The following is a 25,641-nucleotide window of genomic DNA, read 5'->3' on the forward strand; positions in this document are numbered from 1 at the left end:
CTTAAATTATGGTTTGCATAGTTGCTCTTTGATTATGAAATGTCTAAAAGTTCTTTAGGTTCTGGTTTGTGTATATTTTAAATCCTTTATTCTATAGAAATGAATAGTCTTTTGTCCAAAGTTCCTATGTTTTACAGAATGGATTCAGCTACTTGCACTCATCTTCAAAACACAAGCTTCTTCATATTTAATATCTAAACTATTCCTTTTTTTGGTACTTTCCCTATGTAGTGGTACTGTGATTTTTAATCATAGCATTGACAGTGAATGAAATACTCTTTGATACTAGTACTTCACATCTATTCTGAAAACTTTAATACCTACTATACCTACAAAAACCACTTACCTTGTTTGATAGGTTGCCTGTTGGAGAATGTAAGAGGAGTAACAAGGAATTTGGTTTCAGCTACAGGTACCCAGTGGTGCAGAATTTTAATGGTCCAGACTCCAGGCCGCAGTGGCAAATTCAAAGGTGGTTTGTAGTGAGTAAATTCTGCACTAGATTCAATAAGGATATCATATGTAGCTGCGATTACATTGATAGGGTCCACCCAGATCACAGTGACTGTGACATTAGGGCCTTTTCCCCACTTCTGCATGCCAACTGGTTCATCCATCGGCCCAATAAGTCCTCCAAAGTTCCGAAATATCCTTTCCTTTGCATCCCAGTCAGTGCCAATCTGAAATTAAAGACAATATTACCACTACTGTTGTCTCTGTAAACAAACTGAAGGTCCTGATCCTGCAAATTCTATCCCACTCTCATTGACAGGACTATTCACATGCTTAAAGCTAAAAATGTGTGTATGTGCTTCTAGGATCAGGGCATAAATCTATGTTATTTACAGAAACACACACGGTACCTCTGCACAATGACATGAATCAGGATCTGTCAGTGTTATAATACTGGCATTAAAACATGCTTTGAATGGAAATTCAACATACAAACTTAAATTTTGTAGCAAGATTTTTAAAAATAAAAAAAAGCCCATTTGCAAATATTAAAGTTTGCAGATTATTGATCCAGAATGAGAACTTAGAACATTTAGTGTTTAAGCAATAAATAAAAAAAGATTAATTTATGGTCCAAATGTAGCTACTGAATATTCACTGCAGTAGCTTTTGTCTTTAATCCATGTGCATTGCACAGTACAGGCACTTTGTAATGAGAGATCAGAGCTTTTTAATGTATTGTAAGAAATAAGCACAAATTAGCTTGACAGGGGAGCTTAGTTTTTACACATGAACACATTAGCAGGAAATCCTCAATCCTGAGTTGGATGTTCAAAAGAGCATGTAGACATGTAAATGCCTGTTTTAGGTCCATAATTGCTGATTTGGGCAGCTAGATGGTCTCTTGAGATGCCCATGTTTCAAAAGTTAAAGCAAGAATGGCAGTGAATCCAATGACCTGATATGGGTTTAAGCGAGCCTTTGACTCGACACTTTGTGAATGGGAGAGGTTTTCTCTCTATTTTGCTTTGCTTTTGTTGTTGAAAGAGGAAAATTTGGAAAAATCTATAGTCAGACAAAGGTAAGGAAACCGCAGACTCAGACTGGATTCCCATGCCACCCTTTTGCCCAGCACCGTTTTTAACCAAACATAGTATACTGAACCTTGATTGGCAGAATCATGTAGTTTGGGCCTGATCCAGTTGCTTCAAAGTCAATGGCTTCAACGGAACTTGACTCAGGCCCTACTTAATTTACAGATCAGACGCTTCCCCCCACCTCCTCACCAGTCACAACACTCCCTTCCTGATTGGTAGCGGGGGTTATTACTGGTAAGCCCTATTCTTACTGTCACAGCATTGATGTTCTTTTTTTATTTACTAGCAGTAAAGTAGCTGATTCACATCCCACAGTAAATATTTAATAGACCTTTCATTTTCCTAGTAGCTTTCATATTTCAGTGCACTTAATATGGGATTTAATGGCTCACCTGTAACCCACGGATAATGTGAACTTATCAGCCTTTGCTTATACATTAAAAAGAGAAATATCTGTAAACAGATAGCATGAAGGCATACATAATAGTCAGTCCTTTCCAAAAGGCATTTTTTTCACCCACACCGCCTATTATAGCATATGTTTGTGTATAACTATCTAACTGTGGATAGCCCCCTCCCCCCCCACACACACACATGCAGGAGCCTTCCTTCTTGGATGATTGAGGTGCTAAAGGAGCACTCAAGGAAGACAAGGCCATTGTGGAGAATCTAAATGAATCCTTTGCATCAGTCTTCACTGTAGAGGATATGGGGGGAGATCCTGACACCCGAGCCATTCTTTTTAGGTGGCAAACCTGAGAAATTGTCCCAGATTGAGATGTCAGTAGAGGAGGTTTTGGAACAAACTGATGAATTAAACAGTAAGAAGTCATCAGGACCAGATGGTATTCACCCAAGAGTTCTCGAGGAACTCAAATATGAAATATATTAACTGTGGAATGTAACCTATCACATAAATCAGCCTCTATGCCAGGAGAGCCGCAGATAGCTAATGTACCACCTCTATTTAGAAAACAGCTTCAGAGGCGATCCCGGCAATTACAGGCTGGGGAGCCTAACTTCAGTAGCAGGCAAACTGGTTGAAATGATAGTAAAGAACAAAATTATCAGACACACAGATAAATATGGAATGTTGGGGAAGAGTCAATGTGGTTTTCGTAAAAGGAAAACATGCCTCACCAATCTATTGGAAATCTCTGAGGGAGTCAACAAGCTTGTGGACAAGGTGTCCCACTGGATACCACATACTTGGACTTTCAGAAAGCCTTTGACAAGTTCTCTCACCAAAGGCTCTTAAGCAAAGTAAGCAGTCATGGAGTAAAAGGGAAGGTCCTCTCATGGATCAATAACTGGTTAAACGATAGGAAACAGAGTAGGACTAAATGGTCAGTTTTCAGAATGCAGAGAGGTAAATAGCGGGATCCCCCCCAGGATCTGTACTGGGACAAGTGTTCACAGATACTAAGGTCAGAAGGGACCATTATGATCATCTAGTCCGACCTCCTGCACAATGCAGGCCACAGAATCTCACCCACCCACTCCTGCGAAAAACCTCTCATCTATGTCTGAGCTATTGAAGTCCTCAAATTGCGATTTAAAGACTTCAAGGAGCAGAGAATCCTCCAGCAAGTGACCCATGCCCCATGTTACAGAGGAAGGCGAAAAACCTCCAGGGTCTCTTTCAATCTGCCCTGGAGGAAAATTCCTTCCCGACCCCAAATATGGCGATCAGCTAAACCCTGAGCATATGGGCAAGATTCACCAGCCAGATACCCAGGAAAGAATTTTCTGTAGTAACTCAGATCCCACCCCCTCTAACATCCCATCACAGGCCATTAGGCCTATTTACCATGAATATGAATATGGAAAAGGAGGTGAATAGTAAGGTGGCAACATTTGCAGATGATACAAATTACTCAAGATAGTTAAGTCCAAAGCTGACTGCGAGGGGCTACAAAGGTATCTCACAAAATTGGGTGACTGGGAGACAAAAGGGCAGATGAAATTCAATGCTGATAAGTGCAAAGTAATGCTTACTGGAAAAACATAATCCCGACTATACAAAATGATGGGTTCTACATTAGCTGCTACCACTCAAGAAAGAGATTTTAGAGTCATTGTGGATAGTTCTTTGAAAACCTGATCAGTGTGAAGAGGCAGACAAAAAAACTAACAATGTTAGGAACCATTAGGAAAGGGATAGATAATGAAACAGAAAATGTCATAAGCCCACAACTTTAATATTGTGTAAAATTCTGGTCGCCCCATCTCAAAAAAAGATATATTAGAACTGGAAAAGGTGCAGAGAAAGGCAATGAAAATAATTAGGGGTATGGAACAGCTTTCAAATGAGGGGAGATTAAAAAGACGTGGACTTTTCAGTTTGGAAAAGAGATGACTCAGGGGAGATATGAGAAAGACTTATAAAATCATGAAAGGCGTGAAGAAAAAGTATAACCCAGGGGTCACCCAATGAAATTAATAGGCAGCAGGTTTAAAACAAACAAAAGGATGTACTTCACACTGCGCACAGTCAACCTGTGGAACTTGTTGCCAAGGAGGAAAGGTCCATCAGTGACTATTAGCCAAGATGGTCGGGGATGCACAGCCACACTCCGGCTGTCACTAAACCTCCAAGTGCCAGAAGTATCTGGTACTTTATGCTGTCAGAGACAAGATATAGAGCTAGAGGCTGATTGGTCTGACCCAGTATGGCCGTTCCTAAGTTATGTTTATGTTTTTCCTTCCCATGAGGGTAGTGAACACCCAAAGCTGGCCTGCCACTAGACTCTTGTACTCTCTAAGTTCTCATCTCGTCTTAGGAGAACTAGCCACCCAAACACAATGCCTAGGTGCTGATGAGATACAGCCGTACGATCTCTGGATATGCACTACCATCGATATGTAGGCCCCAAAGCCACCCACTCCACCCACACTGACTGAGGCGATCAGCACAGTTTATAGGTGAACTCCTGCAGAGGAAGGGCACAGGCAGAACACTAAAATGCCAGCAGTGCAAAAACATTCTGAATTCATCTGCCAGCAGCAGAAATGCCTCTTACAGGACTATATCACTGTAGCAAAGGAGGCAAAATAAGCTTGCTAATTCTCCACCATTAACGCAGCAGAATCATGGCAAGCAGAGCTATTTCATATAGTGAGCTGGCTAACCCAGACTGCATAGCCCAGACCCAAGCATCCGCTTCTCCAATAAGATCAATTGCATAACTATGGGGCTAAATGGGAAAGAAAATTCCCTGACCAGATTGTATTATCCACCTGAGTGTGGCCCTGTTACACTTGCTGAAGATCAAAAAGCCCTGAAAAATAATACAGACACAGCCTATGGAATGGATCCATGACCTTCCTTGCTGGTAAAAGCCAGCAAACAACTTTGCCCATTACTAACAGGAATGACCAATGTCTCCTTCAGAGAAGCACACCAACCTAACTCCTTTAAAAATGCAATAGCTCGCCCAATCCTCAAAGAAGCCTACCCTTAAACCCTGAAGACCTCTCAACTCCTGTTCTGTCTCCTTCTATGTAGTAACCTCCAACATGTGATATCAGCTAACATCCTAGATGTCTCATAACCAGGATTCAGACCAGGATATGCCATAGAGACAGTTCTGGTGAGACTAAAAACGGCCTTTAGCCATTCATACAGACAAGAGCTCCATGTCCATACTGCTGGACCTCTTTGCAGCCTTTGACAACCGTGGACCACAAGGGACTACTAGCCCACCTGCCTGATACAGAAGGATACGTCACCCAGCACTACAGTGGAGCTAACTGTTCCTCTCCAGCAGAGCTTAGACTGGCAATTAGTAGCTACCCTCACCTCTGCAGTTCTCCAGGGATCCATACTAACCTCTCTTCTCTATCTGAGAGCAGAGAGAGACCGGGAGATGCCATGGACTCAGTGGCCAACAGTGTGCTGCTGACACTTAACTACAGTAGAACCTCAGAGTTATGAACACCTTGGGAATGGAGGTTGTTTCTAACTCTGAAATGTTTGTAACTCTGAGCAAAACTTTATGGTTGTTCTTACAAAAATTTACAACTTAACATTGACTTAATACAACTTTGAAACTTTACTATGCAGAACAAAAATGCTGCTTTTAACCACCTTAATATAAATGAAACAAGCACAGAAACCATTTCCTTACCTTGTCAAATCTTTTTTTTTTAAACTTTCCCCTTTTTTAGTAGTTTACATTTAACACAGTACTATACTGTATTTGCTGCCCCCCTCCCCTCCTTTTTTGGGTCTCTGCTGCTGTCTGATTGCATACGTCCAGTTCCAAATGAGGTGTGTGGTTGATGGGTCAGTTTGTAACTCTGGTGTTCTGCTGTATAGATCTCATTCTCAAATATCAGCATGCCTTCCAGAAATGAGTTCTTAAATGAAAAGCAGCTGGCTCAAACTGAATCCAGGAAAGACTGACATGATGCTGCTCAGAAAGGGGAAATGCTCTGAAGTAGCAGCAGAGTCACTGTCTCCACCTTCCACTGAAGGCACACAGTTCCAATTTGTCAGAATGGTGTGACACCTTGGGATAATCTTTGACTCCTCACTAAGCTTGGATGACCAGGTTAGCATCAGTATCTAAAAATGCCTGCTTTGTCCTTTCCTTCCGGACAAGGACCTGGCTGCAGTGATCTATGCCTTCGTCACCTCTAGGCTGGATTACTGTAATTCACCAGATGGAAGCTGAATGTGAAGGTGATGCACAGGTGCCAGCTGGTACAGAATGCAGTTGCCTGCCTTCTCCATGGTTTAGGCCACAGGGAGCACATCAAACCCATACTGACGTCCCTCCTCTGGCTCACAGTCGGCTTTTGATGCCAGTTTAAGGCTTTTGTCCGAATTTTCAAAGCAATTACTGGATCAAGCCCCAGCAACATTACAGACCACATTTCAATCTATGAATAATTGACAGCTGCGCTCTAAGGCAACGCACATCACAAAGCCAAGATGAAGCACGTGAGAGCTGCGCATAAACCAATCTTGGACAAGGGGATCCGGCTACAGAACAATTTCCAGAAGGGATCAGAGGAATCCAGAGTCTGATTGTCTTTAGGAAATGACGCAAAACCTTCCTCTTCGACCAAGCCTTTCCACCATAAAAATGACACACACACACCACTGACATCCCCTTCTACCAAATACACCCCTGCCAATGGGGGAAAAAAAAACCCACACAAAGATCCTACGTCAAGCAGAGATTTTACTCCAAAAAGGGAGACATGCCAGAGACTCTATAAAATCCACCAGGGACTTCGTTATTGATGTTATGTGGAAGCTGGTCAGATACTACAATGATAGGCCAAAGCATAAAACTCTCAGACAGACTCAAAGCCCATGCCTCAGCCTAGACGTAGCAAGAAGGAGTCCCTAGCTGAAGGAGTGAGGGGTATGTTGGACACAGAGAGGTAGCACGGCTGGAACGCAGTGTGCTCTGGCAGTCTCCAGCTGTGGTACGTTCCTTTGGGGACCTCAGCTAGATGAAGCATATTACAGCAGACCAGGCACTGCTTTAATCTACACTGGGGCCAAGGCCAGTGCAGATCAGTCCACAGAATCAGGAAATCACAACCAGCTTCTTGATGTCCTTCCCAGACACACACTCTGTTGTGCTGAGCAGATTTCAGTGCAGGAGAGAGGCTGAGGCTTTCAAGTTGTAGCATTTTATAGTGAAGGTGATTTTAAGCAATTTTGAGAACTTTTTATCCCTCCCTCTGAGCCCTGCCCTAAAACATTCTTAAAATAAGTTTTGGATACCATATGTGGAACACACAGAGAGCATGACAATGTGGGCCGGTATCAAGGCTTCATTAACAGTCATTTGGGACAAGCTGCAGAGCTCTTGTGTGGCTTTGACATCCAAGAGTAAATCGTCTATTCCAAATCCACAGTGGAAAAATTTTTGTACCACATCACATGGCATGATAGTTTTCTATAGAGACAGACATACTATAGACCTCTCACAAGGTAGATTATTCTGGGATCCCAGAACAAGGTGTGAGTGCTGGGTATACTTGGGAAGCTGGAATTCTCCCTTGTCTCATTCGTATAAAGCTCCTGTTTCCATCCCTGTTCAATCCCAAGATAAAATTTCCCCAAAATAAATTATGCCTTGATTATGGGTTTGTCTCTCATTGCTCTTCATAAGTAGGACCATTAGGTTCACACAATGCACACGAATTGCTTGCCACCTAGTTTATTTTATTTTCTGTGATGAATCACAACTTTTAACAAGGCCATAAATGAACTTAGTGTTCCTGTGGTACAGTTAGAGCTGAAGTAATTTAAAACTTTAAATTAAATCAATCTTTTCCCCTCCAAGTGCATTAAATTTCAGGTTTCCTAACATATAGCATGAATCCAGGTTTGTAGTAGATGACAAGGACACCCACACAGTATGCATGTTATGTACAAATCATTTTTGAGGGGTCTGGGGCTGTCATCTGATGAGGATGGAGGGAGGAACCCTAGCAATTTTTCACTCTGATATTTCCTCTAATCATAAAATTCAACACAATAAAGTGTGGTCAGAATCTACTGTGCAACTGCAACTCTGCTGTAAACTTTGCCAACACTTTGGTACCTCAACACTAGCACCTTTATAATGTCTATCACACACACCTTTCTGTCTCATCCTTGTATTGGTGTTGTGGAAAACCCGCTGGTCAGGAAGCGGAGTTTGAGGAGCAAAATGGGGGAGTGGTAGCCATAATAGTAGTAAAAGCAGCATAAGCCTAATCTGAACTGTAGTGATCCTATCACCCGTGCCATCCTATTGGTTGTATGCATGGACCACAATGACCACTGTAAACTTTAAGTCCTACCTGCCGCACATTTTGAAGCAGCCTCCCTGTGCTCTTCCTGCTGGCCTCATTTCTGTGAGCCAGCAACAGGACTGCAGTGCCCAGCCAATAACCACCTTGCCAATCCTAATTCACTGTCTGATCGCAAGAAGAAAGTTATTGGGAAAGGCAGCACAGATATGACATGACGAGCATAACCATCATCCTGAGTTTTCTGTCTGGTTGCTTAGCTCACAGCCTTTGATCCTAAGACTGTGGTAATCCTCATAGTAGGAGCACGGACTGATTTATTTTACAGCCATGAGATCTTTCAGAAACAAGAAATGTCATTTAGAATGACGGTGGATCAGTTGTGGAGCTTGTCAGCCTTGACTAAAGCCAATGGAGTTATTCTGTACATACACTAGGGAGCAAAGCTGGATCCAAAGGCAGAGAGATCTGTTTTCCAAGGGTAGTCAGAAAATAAAGTAAATGATTAAATGATGATTAAAATGATTGGCTTTGTGCTTCCTAGTCTGTCTTAATATGAATCAACTGTGAAAGGAGAGAACAATCAGACACAGCAAACAAAACTCTTTTCAAGCGTATCTTGATGACTGTTTCCAATGGAAGAAAAATTTCCTTCTGAAGTGAGGGGAACTCACCAAGTGTCAAATTCTTCCCTTGCTTACATTTACATGATTCCCACTGAGGTCAATGGGGACACAGGCATCAATCTTAGGACAGATTTTGGGCCTTTTCCAGGAACTGATACAAATCAAGATTTTTTCTTTTTCTTATTAACACTGTATTTAAAATAGACACCCAAGTACTTTAAACAAATTTTGTCACTCAGCTAGATGAACTGTTTCTGTTGCTCACCCACATGTTTTCAAACTTAGAAGCACTTAAATCAGGAATCATGCTAAAGTAGAATTAAGAACCTAACAAACAACAGAAGTGCTACAAAACACAAGAAATACAGCTTGTATGACAATTTATCACTGCACGAAATGGCAAGTCAACCACCAGACACATTGATAAACAGAATGCATCCCACATTCATCTTCTTAATGGGACATTAATGTCTCGGATTTGCCACGCACACCAAAACACTGAATCCTACCTAGGCCTTTCTTAATTGCCCAAGAAGACGATAATTTATGGACTTAGCTATAATGACTGGGAACAAATTTGTTCAATCAATTTTATGCTTTAATTGAAAATTGTGGCCTAACAAGAAACATCATGAAATTAACTGTTTTAGACAGTTATATGTTTAAAATACAATATAGATGTCCGATTCTATTATTGGTATATTTCTCATGATGCATTTTAGGGGTACATTTTTTACAGTGTGTGTGTCAGATAATGGGACAAATCCAATGAGGAAATAACGGAATCTGTGGGTAAATCTCAACCATTACTGTGGTAATTTTCTCTTTGATGTTCCTACATCAACATTCTATCCATACGTAGTTTCATTTTTCCTAATTTTAATTTTTTTCAGTGGGTTCACAAGAGGGAGGATCTAATAGCATGGGCTAGAGAAAAGAGCTGGCTCCATCACACAGTCCATCTCAATCTGGAGCTGCAGTGACCTTCTCCCCCATCCCCGAGTCTCTCTGGAAGGGGAAATTGACACAGATGATAATTCCTGTAAGGCACTGACCACCTGTTGTGAGATAGCTGTCCTCATCTGCCACTTAACTCCAGGGGATCTGAGGGCATTTAGAATATTGCAGGAAGTGCTCAGCATGTTACACGGTTGGGCCATAAATCATGATTTGCAACAATATTTCCTGCGATGAAGGACTTTGTGCACTAATGCACCGAGCCACTCTGCATTTGAAAAAGTTGATGAATTGACATGCAAATTCACCAGTTGTTTGTAAAAGATGTGGCTGATTGGTTGGGTTTTTTTGCTCCACTAATTGGCAGGCTGTGGGCATTTTTTGGTTTTGGCTTGGCTGCACAAGGGGGGCAAGTACCAAAAATGTGCCCTGGCTGGCAAAATGGCAAGGACTGCTCTAGCTAGGAACGCTTACCTCTGAAAACTGCAGCCTTCCAAAATCACTTGGTGGACTAACAATCTTAAACATTTTCTTTGGCATCACCCAAGTTTCCAAAGTCTCTAGTTTACTGACAGCCAGATTTGTTGCATGATGTTTGATTAAGAAGCCCTGAAAACGATCAGCGAGGAAGTAGAGTTGGACTGAAACTGGATGGCCCATGGGATAGTACCTGTAAAACACACAGTATACGCACATGGACAAGGATTATGAAAAATCAGACACATGAAATCACCATTTACTTTGGGCTAATGGTTTAAAAGGACATTCGTTTCAACTATGACATATGCTACTTTAGCATTAAGAGATTTTAAATTTGTTCATTACTCGGTATCAGATATTCTTAGGCTTTTCTGATTACTCAAACAAAAAATTGTTAGTAAGAACATGCATTCATTTAAAAGGCATTCACAGCTAAACTTTTAAGCTGTCTCTTTGGGCCCCAAAATTCCATTTACTTACTAATCCTTTCTGCTAAAAAGGTCCTGCACAAAGGTGGACAGTTTGAACTCTGAAGATATTATTTTACTGAGTGGTGGGGAGACCAAGCTACAAAGTTCAGATTCAAAGTTTTCCCAGATTTAGGGGTGTTCAGATTTGGGGTTCCAGTCCAAAGTGAAATCCATGTCAAAACCAAATCCAAACTTTCCTTAAAGAGGGGGATATCCAATTTCAAGCCATGTTCAAGTCCTTCTCTAATTTCATTTTGTAAGGGAGGGGGTGGATAGTGGGGATATGCCTACACTGCAGTAAAAGACCCCCGGCATGGCCATGACTGGCTTGGGTCAGCTGACTCAGGCTTGTTGTGCTCACGCTGCAGGGCTTTATAATTGCAATGTAGACATGTGGGCTTGGGCTAGAGCCTGGGCTCTCAGACCCCACGAGGGGGTGGGTTTTAGAGCCCGGGCTCCAGCCCGAGCCTGAATGTTTACAGTGCTGTTTAGTCTTGCAGCCCTGTGAGCTCCAGTCAGCTGAGCTGGACTTTTAGGCTTGGTATGGTAGGTTCTGTATTACAGTCTAGACATACCCTGGATTTCATGAAAGAAACCCTAATAGCACAGGCTAGGGTGGGGCAAAGTCAAGCAGCCTCTTACTCCCTCTCTCATACACAGAGCTCTGCCAATGCTCCCTATTCTGGCTCACAAAATTCCAGCAAGGGAACTCTGCTGAGAAGAAACTGTGAATTGTGTTTATACAAGTTGGTTCTGAATAATGTGATAACAGAGAAGCATTACTTTAAATACAGTTACATAGCATTGGCGTCTACAGACTTGATACGTTTCTAACAACCCTTAAGTATCAATGAGAAGGGCCTTCCATTCGAAGATATGACTGCACTGAATTTCAGGGAGAATCCACTCCTTCTTTGGCCCTGTTTCTGCATGTGCTTAATCTTATACACTATAAGTAGCTCTGATGACTTCAATTCGCAGTGGACTATTTACAGTGTGTAAAGCTAAGTATGTAAGTCTTTGCAGGATTGGGGTCTTTCTGCCTTATGGCTGAGAAGCCAAAATAAAAGAAAAAATAAATTTATAGGATGTGTGCCAAAGAGAAAAACTTTCCAAGCAAAAGGAGAGAAATGCAGCTTGGCCAGTTTCTAGATTTTCTGGTGACAGTTCTATGACATTAATAAATGTCCACTGTTTACATAATTACTGTTATAAAATTCCTTACCCTTGTGACTTCAGAAAGCCTTTGATACCAATGTACAGATGTAAAGAGTAGTCCATAAAGTAACTGTAGCAAACAGCCCTACCAACCTGTGAATATTTGAAAGCAGTACTGGACACTAAAGCAGAAGGTCTGTTTATTATGTATATGTTTTATCATCTCTCATTATCTGTCTCTCTGTTTTTACGGACCCCATCACCATCTCATCCAAGTTCCCATCACTGCTACAGTAAAAACGGATGCCTCTTTTACATGAATTACATTAAAATTCTAAGGTGGTCATCTTGAACCAGTTCTCAATATTATATTTGCCACATACAAATTAAAAATACAAAGTCAAGGAAAGCCCTTCTGTCTTCCAATGACTGGATACACCACAGAGCTCTTTTCCTGCTGCTTTCTTCCAACTCCAACCAGTCTTAAATTAAATCATCATACTGACCGTGAGACTCACGTCACAAAACCACCACATCTTGTATGCAATGATTGGTATGCTTTCTTCAAGAGAGTCACACAACGGGAACAGTAGAGGGCACTGCAAGTCAGGGCACAGGAGATGCACTGGCTGAGCTAGTGCCCAATTCAAGTCAATGCAACTAAGTCTTGCTCTCATGAGTACTGGATTCATTCACAAAGGGACGTGTTCTACTCATTGAGTTCTGCAGGGCTGCATGGGTGAAATGGAAAGAAGGAGCTGGCCCAAACTTTTTATAACACAACTAGTGGAAGGTTGGGATTGCTTGTGCCCAGGATCATCATCATTTTTACTTCTTAGGCCTCGTCTACACAGCGAGATCCCGTGCAGAAAGCCAGGGTGCGAATCTACAGCGCACCAGCTTGCCCACAGCAGTGCAGTGAAAATCCCAGCATGCAGCGTAGTGGACTATACTGCAGTACACTGAGCCGCATTCCAGGACTTCCACTGCACTGCCGTACTGTCCGCACAGCGAGTTAGTGCATGGCAAGCTGGTGCGCTGCAGATTGGCACCTGGTTTGCTGTACAGTAACTGGCTATGTCAATATGCCCGTAGAAAGACTAACCAGGAGATTTAGTAGCTTTTCATTAAGCTCTTGAAATAAAAGACACCATGGCCATAGATTTAAATGACAAACTTATGGCTCACTGGTTCTTTCATCCAGAAAAAGATTTTCTTAACAATATAGAAAAAGGTATAATTTATGGCTTTGGCATCAGTATCACTTGCTATTTTTAAAATCCTGTAATTAACTGTTAGTCTACTGTAAGTACTCAGAAACAGATATGTGACAGACCCATTGAAAGCCTGCTGGTGTCACATCTACCCACAAAAACTAGACTCCCCACAATATAATACCACAGGGAGCTAGCAATGAAGACGGCCAGCCAGGAACAATGCTGCATTATAAGAAACCAGTACCACCAAGGCTGAAATATCTAGAGCATGAGAAATAAACATAGGAAGACAGAATACAAACAAGGCTGACACTGATGGACTCTGCTAAAACACAGCAAACAGATCACTGCAGCCAGTACAGGCAACAAACTAACTTCTGTTCTGAATACTAAGGCCTCCTGTTTTATGTATATGTTGCAGCAAATATTTACAGTATCCATGAAACAGTCTGAGTAAATTGTCTCATGTCAGCAGTTGGCAAAAATGTCTAGAGGTGAAAAGAAATAAATTAAGTCCCAGCACCCTCTAATATGGCTTGCACTGAATATGTCAACATGTAATATCATCTAGTTCAAGAACAGTCTGCCGGGGGTGCATCTTTTTGAGGCAGTGGTCTACTCCTCTTTAGGTGAAGTCTGGCAGACAATTTCTTTTATAGCAATCTTTTGGGCAGCAACAATTTCTCACAGGCACTGGTTGCAGCGTGGGATTGACTCTGAATGTGATCTTGAGCTGTACAGCTTTCCTTGTGGTGCCTACAGCAGTGTGAAATAAACTGGGGTGGTGACTGCAATATCATTTAATGTCGCGTGGCTACCAGCCCTACAGCAAAAGTGATACAGCCAAGGAACCCAACCCAAGTCTATTACCTCGAAGAAACCCAAACTTATGAAAGAGAAAGAGAGAGAGAGAGGCAGGAAAGAAAAGAAAACACAGACACACAGGGGAGGAGACGCCAAAAAGGGAAGAGTTGTGTTTTGTAAAGTAAGGGCTAGCCATTCCTATAAAATGTAAATTGGATGGTACGTTAAACTGTACTTGTTGCTACATAAGCAGATATTAACAACCTGCTTTGAATGTTTCTAGAGGTTTAGCCCAAGTATCCAAGTGCAGTTTCAATTGGATACGACAGTCCTCACTTCCCCCTGAACTGTTTCATAGTTTTGCTGTGCAGGGTTAAACTGCTATATTTCACCCCAGAGGTGGTTGCATTTCAATGGTGGTTGAAGGTATTGTCTCATATACAGTCTATCAGTTTAAGCTTGAAAAGCACTTTGTGATCCTTTGAGATGAAAGGCTTGATATAAATGCAGTAAGATTATTAATATAAATAATCATCACAATGTTGGAAAAAGGAATAAGAACATAAAGTAATTGTAATATGATTTTTTTTTATCAGTTACATGTAGCTCTCATCTCCTGTCCTGGTTAAATTGCTACAAGCCAAGTGACTTTGGCATTCACCAGATCTGCCTCTATTTCAAATCAGGGATGGTATGCTACGAGTTATTATTTATATCTAATTGTTGTTGATCTTTTTATTGCTTTGTAGCAAGAGCCTTTAGTGGTAGGGCTGTAATAGACATCTAGATCAGTGGTTCTCAAAGCTGGTCCGCCGCTTGTTCAGGGAAAGCCCCTGGTGGGCTGGACCGGTTTGTTTACCTGCCGCGGTTCGCCGCTCCAGGCCAATGGGGGCTGTGGGAAGCGGCACGGGCCAAGGGACATGCTGGCTGCCCTTCCCACAGCCCCCACTGGCCGGGAGCTGCGGCATGTAAACAAACTGGTCCGGCCCACCAGGGGCTTTCCCTGAACAAGCGGCAGACCAGCTTTGACAACCTCTAGATCACATATTGCCAGAGCTTCTTAAGTGGGACAGTACTCAGCATTTTGGTGACTGACTAAGAACACCACAGAGAATTAGGTTCCTACTCAAGAACACATGAGAGACCAACTCCATTTCTCAAACTGCAAGGAATGGCTTTAGCACTTGCAGAGCTAGATTAAGTGAATTTTCTGTTAGGGTAAAAACTAGAAGTGTACATGAGTCCCGATAAACAATGTATAAGTAATTACATTTTAGAACAGAAAGGGAACCATACAATATAAGGGAAGACTTTAAAAGATGCAATATCCTTGGGTTGAAAATAAAGAGCTTTAACATGTGAGTGCAGGCAATAAACACCTACCACAGGACTTAGCTTTGCTTTGAAATGAATGAAAGTAAGTCTGTTTAACTATAAGCATTTTTTAAAATGGATTTTTCTTCACTTGATTTATAGCTGGAAACCTTTAATAAAAGTGTGTCTTTAACATCTTTAATTTTTAAAAAAAAATTATTACTTTATTCATATTAATGGAATAATTGCCTGTTGCTTTTGAAAACATCACTGGCTGCATTTTCAGCACAAGGCTACTGCAACTGTTCAAGAAAACTTAACTTGTGTGATTACTTCTTGTGAACACCACACATGAAAATCTGCTCATAAAGGGGCAAGCAGGAAAGATCATTAACCCTCATTTTTGAGGGACTGAAATCCTGTCTTCTGCTTCCTGGCAAGTACAAATGTCAGCATGACCTCTACTGAAATGAGACTAAGAATCTAGGAGCTGTGAATGTAAACAGATACTCACTAAATTAATAAATAAAACCCACTACCCAAATGGAACCTGTCACTACTGACTAGGCCTAAGAAGTGCTCTTTAAAAGTCTATCAAATAAATCATATACATAATGTCAACCCTGGACAACTGATATATAACAGTAAGTATAAACACCTTTGAAAATATGCACAGTTTATCAAAACCAGAACTGACAAGCCCTGTACGTACGTCAGCCTATACAACAAAATGGGTGAAATGCCCTGCGTGGGTGAATTGTTCACTCCATTCTAATCCAGCACAGCCACTCTGTACTGTACATCACACCCCAATATTCAGATCTGATACAAAGCTCATTGAAGTCAGTGGGGATCCTCACTGGTCTTTGGATCAGGCCCTGTACCTCTAAGACTCCTGCTTTCACAGGAAAAAAGAAAAGTTTAAAACTAACCGGCAGCTGTTGTCTCCATCAGTGTGCAATGATGTCTCAGCTCTCCTTAGGCCCAAGCGGGAAAATGAGTGATACATGGTCAGAATGACATCACTGAGGCTATGGATGCCATCGGGCTCATCATATATATTCTCCCAATACGACCTGAGGCCTGGCGTGCCAGATGGGTAGTTACCATACAAATAATAGTCCAACTGACCAATGATTTCTTGATTCACCACGGCTTCAAATTTGCGGGCAAAGAACGTTGGCCTGGCGGTTTGCTGTGTTGATACAAAAGAAAAAATACCTTAGAGTTAGTTCCCGTTTCCAGTACAAACCTCTCGTTCTAAGCAATAGGCTGGAGTTAAGGATGTAAGCAGCATTTACCCATGGCCACGGACGAGTTAAGCAGTAATGCCGGAGATGGAGTAAGTATTATATAAAAAGCTGTGCTTTCCTCCAACTATAGTGCAGAAGGTCCCTATGCTAGTGCACAAAAGGAGAAACTTCTTGCCCCATCCTTGAGCCTTCTGTTTACCTGTCCAGGGCCAGACAGAATTTTATTCTAAATATTTGGTTTTACAGCACAGAAGTACACTTTAAAGAATCTATAGAAGACATGATTCCTGTCCTGAAGAGCTCATAATCTAAATAAAGACAGGGCATGACAAACAGCAGGAAGAGAGAAGGATAAGAATTACAACAAGACTATGGCCATTGCATAACAAAAGGATTTGAAGTCTATCAGGGGAAAGGGGTAGTGGTGTGGAAGACCTAAAAATCAAGAGTCTGATGCTTACTTGGGTTTAGGCTTTCCCTTTGCAGAGACTATTTAAATTTGTTTCCTCTAAGATAGGAGATAGCAGATAGATACAAAGTGTGAATACACTCTAGAGAGCGAAAACAGTGAAATAGAAATCTACCACCAATAATTATAAGAAATAGGTTTGTCAACTCCAAGATCTAGACAATGTGTTTCTTTTATACAGAGAAAGGTGAACATATTGGATATATCATTCCCTTAGGACCTGGTAGGTAACTTTGTTAAGTGAACCAAAATGTCATCTGTGAGATGCAGGCAAACAAGTATAGCAGTATTAGTGGGGTACAGAAAAGGAGCAGTGTGACCTGGTGAATAGCATCTCAGCTGCTAAACTGCTGTGTGACCTTGGGTAAGTCACATCACCTCTGTGTGCCTTTGTTTCTTCTCTCATTCTTTGTCTATCTTGTCTACTTAGACCATAAACTCTTGATGAGATAACTGTCCCTTTCCCGAAAGATATGTACAATGCCTAGCACCACGGTCTGATCATGGCTAGGGCCTTTACACAGTACTGCAATACAAACATTTAAATAATAATACTAATGCAGAAAAAAAATGGAAGAGGAGACTATTTCCTTTTGCTTAAATCAGTCTTACAGTGGTCAGTCTCAGAGCAACAGACAATTCAGGCTGAGAATAACGTCTATCAGATCAGTGGTCAAAGATGGGCAAAGGATATCAGAGGGGTCATCTTGATTCAGTTGGGGAGTTCTACATTAAAAAAAAATCCTAAGGCGGTCAAAGCTAGTGACCCTTACCCATACGGACAAAGTATACTGTTCTCTCACAGGTACTCAGATATGAGCCAGGTATAGAGAAATGAAGAGTGGCGATGAATAGCTCACTGTTGCTTTGACCTATAAAAACAAGCTGTTGTGTCCAAAGATTTTGCATTTTTGAGTGATTCCTTCTTATCACAGTATGTGGGAAATTTTTCAACAGGATTGTAGGACTCACTGGGCCAGATTCATCCCTGGTGTAACTCCACTGACTTCCAGGATGAATTTGGCTATTATAATGACAATGCTAAAGACCAATTCGCTACCAGTTGTTTGCAAGACATAACTGGTATCATGAAGTTTTGCACTTGTCATTGAGGGTACCAGGGGAGTTATTTCACTCAGGAAGACCAGTATTATGCACAGTAATACAAATATATAGAAACTCTTTGTTTACAACCATTCCTTAGTTCTCTTTTGTTCAAACTCACCCCTGTGCACAGAGCTAGTATAATATCTATATGCCACTTTTAAATTCCATTTAAGCCCCCAAAATTAAGTGGGTCTTAAGTGGTGCATAGGCTTTGTGCTGACCCTCTTTACAGGAGAGGATTGCACCCTTTCAGAACAAGGTTCTTTGCCATCAGAAATAAGCGGGCAATGACCAGCAAGGATGCAGTATGATATTAGTCTAAAGAAAAAGCTCCATAATGATTTCCAGACCAAGATAATATGTTTCAAGTGCACTTACTGAAAGGCTTTCTATCAGCATCACACTAAAGTTTAGTAGAGCATACACAGAAAGTTTAGGGAACATGTTACGATTGCACGAAACCCTAAATGAACAGGATTACTGCAGCCTTCACAGCATTCCATCTATATTTTATTCTCAACATATTGTCATTATAAACAATCTTCTCTTCCTGAATTTCATCACATTTAACTGAGAGGAGTATGCTAAATCAGTTTAGGGGATTAAAATGCAAGCAAGTTAGAGTCAATGCTTGTTATTAATATATGGTATCTGAAAGCTAATCAAATTAAAGGAAAAACAGAAAGTTTAAGGGAAAAATCATGGATTGCTCTTTAATCTTTCTTGTAACAGAAGAAGCTATTTCCAGGATCTCTTTGGATTTTAGAGTACTGTGCATGGATGGCTAGTCAGTTAGCTTGAAATCATTTTAGAAGATGATGGAAGAATTTACTTTGGAAAATTACAACTCCTTTATAACACTATAAGTTCAATGTTCCTCAACATAGCTCTTGCTTTTTTGGTTCTCATTCTGTTTAATCCTGTCCTTTTGTATCTCATTCGGGAGAAGACAGAGTGAGGCCAGGTCTATACAAGCAGCCTTTTGCCAGTATAGCTATACTAGTGTACTGTAACTGGCAGAGGGCTAGTAGTGTGGACAAACGTTTATGCAAGCAAAACTGCACTTTTGCTGGTATAGTTCACTGTAGGACCCCCCCCCCCCAAGCAAAATAACCCGTACTGGGAAAAGCACAGGTTTTCCATCACTTGCCTCAGCTAATTAATTAAATGTCCCAAGTGGGTTTAAACTTTTGGAATGTGAAGTAATAAGCTAGTACTGCCCATACAGGGCAGGTCAGTGGGGCAAAGAGGTATGGTGATTAGTGGTCACAAAGATAAAGTCTACACGAAAGAGACGGGTCTGCGGAAAAGGCGGGGGAGGGGGAGGGGGAGGAGGAGGGGTGGAGAGAGAGAGATGGGCTTGCAAAAGAGAGCAGGAGATGTCTGGAAGCTACAGATTTATATCCCATTGCTGTTATCTTCTTCCACAAATGGGGAAAGAGTTTTGTGCTGTGACAGGATATAATTAATACTGGTTGCATTCAGAAACATGTTCTGGCCTTTATATGATGTTCCACAACCGAATAAGGTTCGGATACTCAGCCCCCCACCCCAGCATAGGGCTGTGATGGATGGATAAAAAGGAAGATGTGGGAGGGGGACTGGCAGAAGAACTATGCCCTTTGTCTAATGAGGGTTGCCCAGCAGTCCATGGGGAAGCTGCTGTAAGTTAGAGCAGCCCCTGGGACTCACCAAGCTTACTGCAGGTGCTTGACAAGCCCCCAAAGCAGGCAGAATCCTGGAGGCCCATAAATGCCTTAAAGCCACCCTTCCTGAGAAGAACAGTACAAATCTAGCTCACTAGATCAACACAAAGAAGATAGAGTGTTATAGAGAGATTATAAATAGTGGCAGGTTTCAGAGGAACAGCCGTGTTAGTCTGTATTCGCAAAAAGAAAAGGAGTACTTGTGGCACCTTAGAGACTAACCAATTTATTTGAGCATGAGCTTTCGTGAGCCACAGCTCACTTCATCAGATATGTACCGTGGAAACTGCAGCAGACTTTATATACACACAGAGAATATGAAACAATACCTCCTCCCACCCCTGGTAATAGCAGGACAGTGGGGTGGGAGGAGGTATTGTTTTATATTCTCTGTGTGTATATAAAGTCTGCTGCAGTTTCCACGGTACACATCTGATGAAGTGAGCTGTGGCTCACGAAAGCTCATGCTCAAATAAATTGGTTAGTCTCTAAGGTGCCACAAGTACTCCTTTTCTTTTTATAAATAGTGGTTTCCTTCAGGATGATTCATCCTCCCTGGTCAATAAATGAGAGGAACCAAAGATACATAACCAATGTTTACTGATTCCTTTCCTGAAGTCTCTACCCTCTGTATTTCCAAAGACAATGGCTTCTGCACTAGCAAGTGTTCATTTGAGGGGTTTCTTTTTTTATTAGACAGTATGACTGCTGCCCAGCTGCACTGGCTTTCCTGGAATGGGCTGTTGCAAAGTCCTGAAAAAAAACCAGCCACTCCCCACAGAGTGGGAGAACTCTCCTCTCTCCCCTGCCAGAGAACCCTATTGTTCGATTGCAGTGGTGAGGGAACGAGAAGGCCTGGATGCGGAGAACACCAAGTTCTTGTTATCTACGTCTGCCCAATTGGCAGGAAACAAGGACAACATTAGAAAAATCAATCGTATCCGTCACAAAGTGCAGTAAGGGTGCCACACCCAGCCAGAGAGGGTGTAAAGGGAACCTCCGTGGGAGAACATAAGACAATGAGCTGTTGGGAGTCTGTTTCCCTTTTCTGCGTTTCTTCCTTCTTTAAACATGTGCCTTTAATTTTTTTCTTCAGTGAATCAACCCAGATAATGAACTCTTTGAGGAGCTTTACAAACATATTTCTTGTGTGGCAAATCAAGCTAGTTTATATATATATGAATGGACACACACATATATATAGCCTGATTATCCACTTCACTGACACTTCTGTAAATCAGGATTAATTTCATCCAAACCAGTGGATGCTCCCCAGGTATAAAACTGCTGTGAGTGAAAACAGAACATGGCCCATTATATATAATTAGGTCACTAGATACAGATAAAAGTTAGAGAGGGATGGGTGAGGAGTGATTTTGCCATGTTAACTTATATGGAGACCAATTAAGCACAATGCAGTACAGTCAATCTGTACAAAGCAGTTGTGAAGAGCACTGGGGACAGAAGCTGAAATTTCCCTTCTCTCGCACCAGTTCCCATACTGAGAGCCAGCTCCATCTCTCCTTCATGTGATGACTCACCATGTGCTGGGGAGATGGAGCAAACTTTTCATGATGAGCAGTCAGCATGAGACCTGGAGCCCCTGCAGCACTAGAACAATTTATAAGAGGTCAAGTAGCGAGCAAAGAATATGCAGATGCAGAAGTGCAGAAGCCCAGAAGAGGAGCAAGAACAGAATTTTAAACAGTGTCAGCTGAACATAGCTTCTCTTAGGTTATACATTTCACAATTCCTGGTAGGGCTTTGAGAAGGACAGGAAGATTGTTTTTCAGCCCTTTGATAGCCAATCATTTAGCTGTATAGTTTATATGTATAGATTTGCTGTTTCAAAATGTTAACAGGGTTCTGGGAAAGGTGCCATCTATGGCAGAGGCTCTTACTTTTTGATCAGTCCCTTTTAAATTTCCTGCTTTGTACTATACAGAATCTTGGATGTATTAGTAGTTATACACTTCTTAATTTTACTTAGTTAGCTTTTAAACTGGCTTTATTTTATCTTGTTCAGGTTTTGTGTGCCAGCTTTGGGGAGTGGTAGAGTTCAAAGGTGCTACAGATCTTATTATAAGGAATTATTTTTCACTCTATGACTGTTCAGATCATGTGCTCGCCCCTCTGATATTCCCTCCCTCTGTAGCACACTTTATATTCCTTTGGAAATTGAGTCATATTTTTGGTGAAATGTGTGTATTTCAGGGACTTTCTCATCAGGTATTTGTCAGAAGTCACCTTTTCCGCTTATTTCAACTTGTGATTTCTGAGCTTTTACTGCACAGTTTGCCTGATTATTCCCTGAAATGTGGCTAACGCATGTTTTCGTAGCTTGGAGATGGGTCAGACGCTGCTGATTCTCTCTAGTTTATAAAGGCTTTTTACTTATTCTTCGCTGGACTCTTTACTGGATCAGAGTTTGGGATGCCTGGGTGTGTCAGAGAAGCTCTTTTAGGGTAAATGTCTTGTTTAGCATTTTTGAGAGTGCCTCTGTCACTGACATTAGCCATGCTTGGTATATAGTATATTTCAACAGAAATAAGGTCTCTGGTTTGGACTGGCTGTCATTTATGCTTCATGAGGTATTGCAACCTGCCCCACACAAAGCCTGAGTAAACAGGCTTTGCGCAGGGAAACTTGCAGGGATTGGGCAATGGAACCTGCAGATCCAGTAACTTGGTCCGTAGTCCAAGAGCAGCTTCTCTCATGTGTGGTTCACTGCCCCCTTGCATTGGGAAATGCTTGAAAAGATACAAACTGTAACACCTTGCTTTATGCAACACACCGTAATTTATTGTTAGTACAAAGCACTCAGGCCTATTACAGTCCAGAGCCCAATCCCACCCACTGCCCATCCAATGTTGCTCTCGTACACGTCCCTAGATAGTGTAGCATAAGGGGGAAATCAAATGTCTTAAGGTTCCTATACTGCAGTTTTGCCAACTCCAAGCGTCAAAAACCATTAAGTCAGACCCCAAAAATCATAAGATTGCCTTGCAAATCATGACTTTAAAAATTATAATTACAAATGTTGGAGTCCTTTAATTTGCCTTTTGAGCCTTCAGGGTTCACTCGGGTCACATTTTCAAGCTTTTTCCCTTCAAACATGAGGGTCAGAATCTTCCTTTTTAAAAAGTGAAAACAGATTCTTACGTCATTACCTGAATCCATAGCTATGAAATTAGACTGCTTCCCAACATCAAAGAGATAGAGAGGTGAAAAAACAGCCCCCCTGACACATGGCAAACAGAGACTTGACTTACCTGAAATCTGTGGAAGTCTGCTGGTTTGAAATCATTAGGCGAGCAGCCACACCAATCAACAATGTGCTTGTACTGACATTTGCAGCCCAGTTTACGGTTCCAGTTAGTGATGCGCAAATTGTTGTCCACCATGGAGTCACAGTGAGGGCTATTTTCCAGGACAGTATGAAAGAAGGACTGCAAGAAAATAACAGTTCAGTACATTCAGCTCCTCAGACTTCGGTTTTCATCTTCACTTTCAGCTCAGAAAACCAGCCTACAGTCCTGAACCTTGACCGACCTGGACTATCCTATCTAGAAGTAAGAGAGTTACCTTCCCTTGTAGCTTTGCCTTGGTCCCTTCTCTATAGGATAGAGAGCATAGCACAGTGCGGACACAGCCAAACAATAATAAAGTCTGGGGCAAAGCCATGCTACAAAAGGCTGATTGGCCGCAGGCATTCTAGCTCTTTAGACCTCTGGAATAACTGGCTTTGTGATCCTGAGACTGAAAGGCACCATTCTCATTACTGTGCTGTATTTATTTCAGCTGTCCGAGAAATTCCTGCTCCAAGGGATCCCCATTATTTTGTCTTCGAAGTTACTCTGTGGTCTACTACGCTCAGAACTGTTTTCCTTGGAGACACGTTGATGATAAATTTCAAAGCGTTTTCTATAACAACTCTCAGCCTGTCTCTTCCACCATCGTTACTGATGGAAAAATAAACAGCCTCATAATCAATTCTTCTGTTCGTCTGTCTACCTCAGAGACCAAGGATTACTTGTAATGTGCTGCTAGCTGAGTGACCTCATACAGAAAAATAACACTAACCCCAGCTACCAGAAAGACATTCTGTCTCTTGCAATTACTTCTGAAACTGTAAGTCTTTATTTGCTGACTCAAGGCAGCAAGGAATTCCTATTGGGTTCTCCTAATTATCTCATCATAATTTAAGCTATTACATAAATCCTGTGTAATGGGGACCGATGTAGCAGGTTAACAGGTCAGGAAAGGCAGAATGATTTTTAGAAGTTACTTATGGACCTAGCATAAGAAAACCTTGTGGAGGGCAGCAGTGCAACATGATCAAATTTAGCTCTGCGAAAGATGATTTTTAGGAGCAGTGTCTTGTCTTTAAAAACTGCTATAGCATGATCTATAAATAAATGGCATAGCATTAGCATGGCTGACCCCCAAATAATCCCCCTACCCTTTTTTAATGTTAAATGACAGCCCAGTGAATATGGATTTTACGCTTGAATTGTCTGGTTAAACCCATAAAGGCATACATTCCCAGTCAAGCGAGGAAAAAAAAAACCCTACTACCCAATTTCTCATTGCCCTGTGTCCTTTCATAATGATACAGAAATTCTCTGCAAGATAATGGATGAAAAGGTTATCAGAGTTGAGAGAAGAAGTGAATTTTAGAAGAAATAGGATTAAAGGGAGATTATTTAACGTGTGTGAAATAATAAACCCCATCAAATTATGAGAACCACTGTGCTCAACTGAATGACAAAAGGTCTCTATTTGCAAGATTGGTCTCATCAATCCACCAAAGACTCAGGTGCCACTACCGAGAAAGGCTGATATCATTAAAAGACAGTCATTAAGTTAGCCTTCCTCACAGATACTCAGGAACACATACAGCGCGTTAATACCTTGGAGAAAGAGTCTGACAACCCATGGGAGCAATGAATCATCTTTACATCTAAATCACACTTTTGGATCACATTCAGAATGGAACATCTACTTTTGTTTGTTTATTTCATCCATCCTGGGAGATCCCACAGCTGAATGATTATGGAGGTGATGCTCTCAAATACATTTAGAGATACAAGAGGGATCAGTGCAAAAACTCCCCAGAAATTCTGTGAATCGGTCCTAAATATTGATAATCTATGAAGGAAATCAATTATTCTTTCTGGTGAAAGAACAACCTGTGAAAATGTCAGACTGTGTACACTATTTGAAGATAACGCACACCCTTCCTGACAAACTGCTACATGTTAGACTGAAACAAATTCTAGTCTGCACTCCCTTCTGCATCACTTAGAGCTGGAGTGATTTCTGAGTGATCTAGATTATTGGTGACTGTGCCTTCCAGCTGAGTTTTGAATTGAACAATAAATCTTTGTTTGCAGACCTTTCATTTTAACGTACTTATTTTTATTTTTAAATAAAAGGGATGGATGCAATGAGGAAAGCTACTTACCGATATGGGTCTCCATCCCTATTAGTTTTTATAAGTCTTTATAGAAGGACATTTGTAAGGAAAGGAAACTTGAAGTTTTGTTTATTCTGTAATAGTTTAACTGGTTCAAAATGTAAATAACCAACCAAAGAAAAAAAAGTAGTTGAAATATTAAAAGGCTTAATCATCGTAAAATTACTTTCCGTTAAGCATACATGGGGCCCAATCCAAAGCCCACTGAAATCAACACAGAGAATCCCAATGACTTCAGTGATCTTTGCATCAGGCCTAGAGACAGCTTTGAAGAGTGAGGCTTCTGTAA

General features: G+C 41.4%; 1 protein-coding gene across 2 annotated transcripts in view; it reads right to left on the reverse strand.

The window, feature by feature from the left end:
• XYLT1 (xylosyltransferase 1) overlaps positions 1–25,641 on the reverse strand; it is a 341,106-nt gene that overhangs the window by 42,576 nt on the left and 272,889 nt on the right. For both annotated transcript variants that reach the window (XM_075132747.1, XM_048865755.2), the window contains exons 8-11: positions 23,146–23,322; positions 16,271–16,533; positions 10,370–10,565; positions 347–680 (exon numbers count right to left, since the gene is read on the reverse strand). In XM_075132747.1, coding sequence (XP_074988848.1) covers positions 347–680; positions 10,370–10,565; positions 16,271–16,533; positions 23,146–23,322 — 970 coding nt within the window. The remainder of the gene's footprint in view (positions 1–346; positions 681–10,369; positions 10,566–16,270; positions 16,534–23,145; positions 23,323–25,641) is intronic.

The sequence above is a fragment of the Caretta caretta genome, chromosome 10, assembly GCF_965140235.1.
Source record: "Caretta caretta isolate rCarCar2 chromosome 10, rCarCar1.hap1, whole genome shotgun sequence".
Lineage (NCBI taxonomy): Eukaryota > Metazoa > Chordata > Testudines > Cheloniidae > Caretta > Caretta caretta.